Source organism: Haemorhous mexicanus, chromosome 18 (genome assembly GCF_027477595.1).
Source record: "Haemorhous mexicanus isolate bHaeMex1 chromosome 18, bHaeMex1.pri, whole genome shotgun sequence".
Taxonomy (NCBI): domain Eukaryota; kingdom Metazoa; phylum Chordata; class Aves; order Passeriformes; family Fringillidae; genus Haemorhous; species Haemorhous mexicanus.
Window position 1 is genome coordinate 1916905 of NC_082358.1, and position 6021 is coordinate 1922925.

The 6021-nt window shown below is 52.5% G+C and overlaps 1 protein-coding gene across 1 annotated transcript; it reads left to right on the plus strand.

Annotated features, from left to right (window-relative positions):
• Window positions 1-3136: 3136 nt before the first annotated feature.
• Window positions 3137-4264, plus strand: LOC132335965 (centrosome-associated protein CEP250-like). Its single transcript, XM_059862990.1, has 2 exons — window positions 3137-3316; window positions 4058-4264. The coding sequence occupies exons 1-2, from the start codon at window positions 3137-3139 to the stop codon at window positions 4262-4264; spliced, it is 387 nt and encodes a 128-aa protein (XP_059718973.1).
• The last annotated feature ends 1757 nt before the right edge of the window (window positions 4265-6021 follow it).

The window sequence follows — 6021 nt, forward strand, 5'->3', positions numbered from 1 at the left end:
ATATGCACGTTCATCAGCAAAGTGTTGCATGCTTCTGCAAAATGTATGGCTTTGGGCAGCCACAGAGCCTCTAAAACAGGGAATGGAGCTGGGGAAGGGTCTGGAGTACAGGTGTGACCAGGAGAGGCTGGGGGAGCTAGGGGGGCTCAGCCTGGAGAAAAGGAGGCTCAGGGGGCACCTTCTTGCTCTCCACAACTCTCTGTGACAGGAAGCTGCAGCCAGCTGAGGGTCAGGCTCTCCTTCCAGGGAACAAGGGACAGGAGAAGAGGAAACAGCCCCGGAGGAGGTTTGGATTGGGTGTTACAGGATGGCTGCAAGAGAAGGCTTTGTTTCAGAGTGGCTCTGTCAGACAGTCTCAGTTCTGGGGAATGTGGTAGGTTTGGCAAATGCACAGCAGAGGTTTTGCTTTGGCCACATCAGCCAGATGTCCACCAGTCACTAAATGTCTGCTCAGCACAAGAGCTGTTCCCGTGCCAAGCATCCTCTTGTTGCAGAGGGTTCAATATGTGAGGAGGTGACACTTGGATGTGGGTTTTGTTCTAGAAGGGGGAAATCCTATGTATTTTCCCTTGATTCAGCAAGCCAACTTGTTTTCCCCTACGTTCCTGAAAATGTCCAGCAGTGAAATAGATCCAGATAGAAATTTTATTTGCCAAGTGGCTGTTGTGGAAGATGCAGTGGTTTAGGGTGACAATGCAGAATTTGGAGTAGGGATGTTTGTTGGGAAGGAGCTGTCATGGGCCCAGGCAAGGCAGCAGGGCCTGACACAGCACTTCCAAGGTAACAGTGTGCAGTATTGTCCACAAGGGTCCCAGGATGAGGGAAGAGACGAGAAGGTTGACTCCATGCTTCAGCAAGCTAGGTTTATTATTTTATGATAGAAAATATATTAAAACTATACTAAAAGAATAGAGAGAAAGGATTTCATCAGAAGGCTAAGCTAAGAAAAGGAAAAGAATGAAAAACAAAGGTTTGTCTCGGACCAAGAGAGTCTGGAAAGGTGAACTGTGATTGGGCATTAATTCTAAAAAACCAGATGAGACCAATCACATATTCCCCCTGGTGCATTCCACAGCAGCAGATAAGAATTGTTTACAGTTTGTTCCTGAGGCCTCTCAGCTTCTCAGGAGAGAAAAATCCTAAGGAAAGGATTTTTCCTAAAACATGTTGGTGACAACAGTGCCAGAGGCTTTTGGCAGCCCAGGTTATCAGAGCTGCAGAGGGCAGATGCTGTGAAACTTTGAGCCCAGGGCACAGGTGCTCCTTGTCCTCTGGCTGCCTGCGAGGTGGCACTGGCTGGCTCTGCACAGGGCTCCTGAGGAAGGGCTCGAGCTGTACCTTGTCCCACTTGCAGGATTCCCTGGAGGAAGAGTCATCCAGCTGGTCTCTGGAGTATCTGAGCCAGGAATCCTCTGACCAAGGGCATGAAGTGGCCCAGGTGTGGCAAGAGGAGGAGCTGCTGGGCCAGAAGGCTGACCTTGAGGGCCGACTGGCAGCCACCGAGTGGCTCCGACAAGACCTTGCCAGGCAGCTGGCAGAGACCAGGTAAAGGCAGGGAGCTGAGCCTTTTCAGATGTTTTTACATTTCATTTACAGAATATGGAAGAGTCTCAAGAAAGAAAAAAGCCACAAGGTGAAGGTTATTCTTCTGACACCTAAAGCCAGCTAAGCTCCCGTGAGCCTTGGGCTCCTGTTTGTGCCACCGAGCACGCTCCTGTGGGATGTCAAAAGCAATCCACCCAGCCCTGAACTGAGTAGTAGTTCAACCATGCAGATGAGTGAAACCTCAGGTTTCTCTTGGGTTTGGTTCCTTGTTCTGGGCATTGAACATCCCTCGTTCCTTTCCAAGTAGCTTGACATGATCCTGATCTTCAGATCAGGAAGCTTCATCTTCAGCATTCCAGGCTCTTACCTTGGCACTTTGGGTGTAGCACACTGCCAATCAGGGGGGAGCCAAAGGCTCCTGCTGAAAATCTTGAGGCATTTCTGCTTCCAAGCACACTCTTGAGAAGTGTGGGACAGGACATAGAGCGGGTTAGAGAGCAGCAGGGAAAGCTCTTTGGAATTCTCAACAGCCTCTGGGCACTCTTGATGATTGTTGATGGGCAGCCAGCTGCCAAAGCCTCCAAGGTGCCTTTGGATGGTCCCTCTCACTCTGTAAGGAAGGACAAGTCCCTTGGGCTACTGCCTGCTTAGCCAGCAACACTAAAATAAAGGTGGCAAGTCTACTCCTTGACCATGCAAGAGTTGAAAGTGCAGTCTCTGCATTCAGGTAGTTGTTGTTCAGGCAAAAGGCTGTTGTGATTTTTTACAAGTGCTGTCATGACCATGAGATTTTACTGTGTCTGCAAAGCAGTTCTGAAGCCTCTTAAATACTGGGTGTCTGGAGGATGATGTACCTTTATGTCCATTATCAAGAGCATTAAAATGTCAGGAGTCAGCCAGGATAAGAACCTGTTCTGTCCCTCTGCAGAGCAGCTCGGAGGTGCTGATGAGAGAAGGGCTGTGAGCAGGGCTGGGCTTTTGCTCCTTGCTCCAGCCTGTTTGGGCACAGCTACCCAGTGTCATAGGTCAGGAACAGCAACTGAAGGTTTGGCTGTTGAGGCCAGCTTGGGCTGAGCAGTCTGTGCTAGGCCAGGCCATAAGGAAGGCCTGGGCAGTCCCTCAGAGGGCCCTGCTCTGCTCTTGAAATGGCCCAGATGTGCCTTCTCTGGATGAGTTTCCAGGTGACCCATTTTCCATACACAGGTGTGGAGCTCTTGAGCCACGTTGTCGTGGTATACTGGGCTGTGGGTGTTTGGAGCAAGCAACTCATGTCTGTCCGTATTTGACACTTGTAGGTCAGCAAAGGAGAGTTTGCAATCCAGGCTGCTTGCTGCTCAGCAGCAGATATCACAGCTGGAGATCACCAGGAACCATTTGGAAGCTCAAGTGCTCACAGTCACACAGGACAAGGATGTGATAGAAGGTGAGAACCTCGTGTGCTTTGTTTGTAGTGCTGCCTCTGCCTAGAGAAGCTAAGCAGCCTGTAAAGCCCTCTCTGTCCACAGAGCTTCTGAGGAGTGGTGGGGCTGAAGGCACTGAAAGGGCCGGAGGTCAGTAAAGTCAGTAAAGACTCTGCCTCTTGCTCTTGGTCATGTTTGCAGGACAAGTGAAGTGCCTGCAACATGAGCTGGAAGCAGAGAGAGCTCTCAGGAGGCAGGAACAGGAAGACACAGCTCAACAGCTCCTGCGGGCAGAGCAGCAGCATCACGAAAGCCTCAGGCTTCAGGGAACTGCTCAGCAAGTGGAAATAAAGAAGCTCCTGGATGACCTGGTAGGGGACAATATGCTTCTGAATTGTCCAAGCCAGCCCTGTGGGTTGGTTTAGCACAAGCAGAGGCTGAGGGTGTGAAAGGGCAGCAGTCCTCTGCCAGAGGCCTCCTGCTGCTGGGCCGGGCAGCAGAGCCAGCAGCTTGGACTTGGAGGAGCGTGAAGGCGCCCAGGATGGTGCTGGGACAGTAAATGCAGCCACAGCTTCAGTGAGGGTGTAAGAGGAGTTCCAGAGCAGGTTGGGCAGTGCCCACCCAAAGCGTGGCAGCCCAAGGCAGGATCATCCCCGAGTCCTACCTGCCACAGAGCAGATGGCAGCGTGGAGCAGATGCCAACAGTGCTGCTGGCTGCAGGCGTGGGAACTCGGTTCCTTTCTTGCTGTGCTTCCATGGTGGACAGAGGGATTAGCTTTGGGCTGGAAGCAAAGGGAACAGGCCCCCTGTCACTGGTCCTTCAGTCCTTGTGACTGGGGCATCAGAGAGGGGAAGGTGACACCTCCTTTTCTGAGTGCTTGGACTCAATGCTTGGGAAGGTCTTTGCCAGCAGAAGAGAGTCCACAAGTCTGTGATTCTTACACCTGCTGAGCCTCCTTTTGAATTCCCTGACAGGACACAGTTCCTGGAGTGCAGAAAGCCAGTGCTGTAGTCTTTTCCAGTTGGGGGTTGTGGGAGGGATGGAGCTTCACATCTTTCAGCAAGGAGCTTCCCTGGGACTTCATCTTGCAAATTTTTCCTCCCCTCCTCAGGCAAGTGAGCGCAAAAGGCACCGTGCAGAGATGCAGGAGACGCTGGAGCAATGGGAAAAAGAGAAAGCAGAGAGAGAGCAGGAGCACAAGAAGGTGCTGTTTGAGATGGGGCAGAAAGTTGCCACCCTGCTGGCCCAACAAGAAGAACTAAGGAGATTTGAAAGTGCCCAGCAAGAGGTAATGATTGTGAGAGGAGAGCTGTTGTGATTTTTTGCAAGGCTGGAGCTGTGGGAGATGGCAGAATATGGGGCTGTGTGGAGCATGCCCTCCATGTCTTCTACACTGAATTAGGGGAGGTGAAAGCTAAACGGGGCTGTCTTTGGCACCAGGAATGAGCTCTCTCACAGGAAGCCAGGCAGAAACATCTCAGCTGTCAGCCGAGATTTCTGTGCTACTCTTGTTGCTCTAAGATATACCTCAGGGTATCTTCACTGTTCTCTTTCTGCTCCCCTTTTGGTGTGTACTGGTAGATCTTCATGGCCAAGGTGAGTTTGTAGGACTTTTCTTTAGTGGGCATGGGGAGGGTGCAGCAGGAATGCTGACAGGAGAAAGATCTTTTTAAAGGCTTGCCTGGAGTATTTCTGAACAGTAACCCAGAGATGTCTTCGGGGCTGTGTTTTAAGTCACTTCCTGGGAAGCTGTGTCTCCCCCAGAGCAGGCAGTGGCCCAGGGCAGCAGCAGCCAAGTGCTCTGAGAGCACGTGAGCCCATCAGTCTTTGCCCCTTGCCACAGGGATGTTGCAGGAGAAGTGTGAAGGCCTCTGCTGTTTCCTTCTGTGCAGGTCCTGCTGGAAGAGCAGGAGGAGAAGAGTGCTTTAGCAGAGGCACTGCTCCAAACTCAGGGAGAGCTCAGCCGAGCCCGCCAGCAGGTCCAGCAGCTCAGGCAGGAGGTGAAAGAGCAGCAAGAGAAGGGGCAGGTGAGTGTGAGTAGGCAGGCTACAGAGGACAGGGCAGTGACCAGGGCACAAAAGGCAGCTCCTGGGACTGAGGAAGCAAGGGCTGCTTCAGGCCCTGGGAGCACAGAGCCTGGTAAGCTCCAGAGCTCAGCCCCAGGAAGGAAGGCTTGCAGTGAAGCAGAGCTGGGGAGAGAAGCCAAAAGAAGCAGCAGAGGGAATGGGATTTTGGGGCAGCACATGGAAAGAGGTGAGCCTGAGGGCAGATCCCAGGGAGTTGTTCTGCTTCTTGTTGCCAGACCATCAAGGCAAATCTGCAAGAAGAGCTACAGGAGGCTCACAGAGAAGTCCAGGCAGTGCAGAGGAGGCATGAGGAAGAGCTACAAGGCCTCAAAGAGGAAATGAATCTCCTCCTTGAGCAGAGGGAGGCTCTACAAAAGCAGGTGAGTGAAACTGCAGTGACACTGCAGTCATGCAGCCAGGGGTCTGTGGCCTTCTTGCTTTTCCATGGCAGAGCAGCAGCTGCTGGGGTGAGCCCTGGGGCTGTCTCGTGTTCTGGGGGCTCCATGGCAGCTGCTCTGGGGGACACTCAATCCTCTGCTGAATGTCAGCTGCTGCTCTGGACAGCTGGGCTAGTCCTCTGCGCTGTTGGCCAGCAACCACCAGCATGGATTCCTGCTGGCCTCTTCTTGCTAGCCTTGGCTTGGCAGGTGCTTTTTCAGGTGCCCTTGGTGGTGGGCCACTGAGAGACTGAAACAAGTTGTCCATATGCTTTGTGAATCTGGTGCTCTCAGGACAGGGAGAAATGGAAATTGTCCTTTACCTTTGCTCAGAGCCTGTGCTGTGGCTGAGAGTGAGAAGCTGTGGCTCTAGCCTCTGACTGCTTTGTTCTCTTTGACTGGAGGTGGGAGAGTTGACATCTCAGCTGGCAGCCTCCCGAGAGTGCCAGGAAATGACTGTGCAGAGAGCCCAGCAAGATGGGAGGCAGCCCCAGGAAGAGTCCTGGCAGAAGCTCTTAGAGGTTGAAAATGTCCAGAAGCTGCTGGAGGAGGCAGAACATCAGAACAAGGAG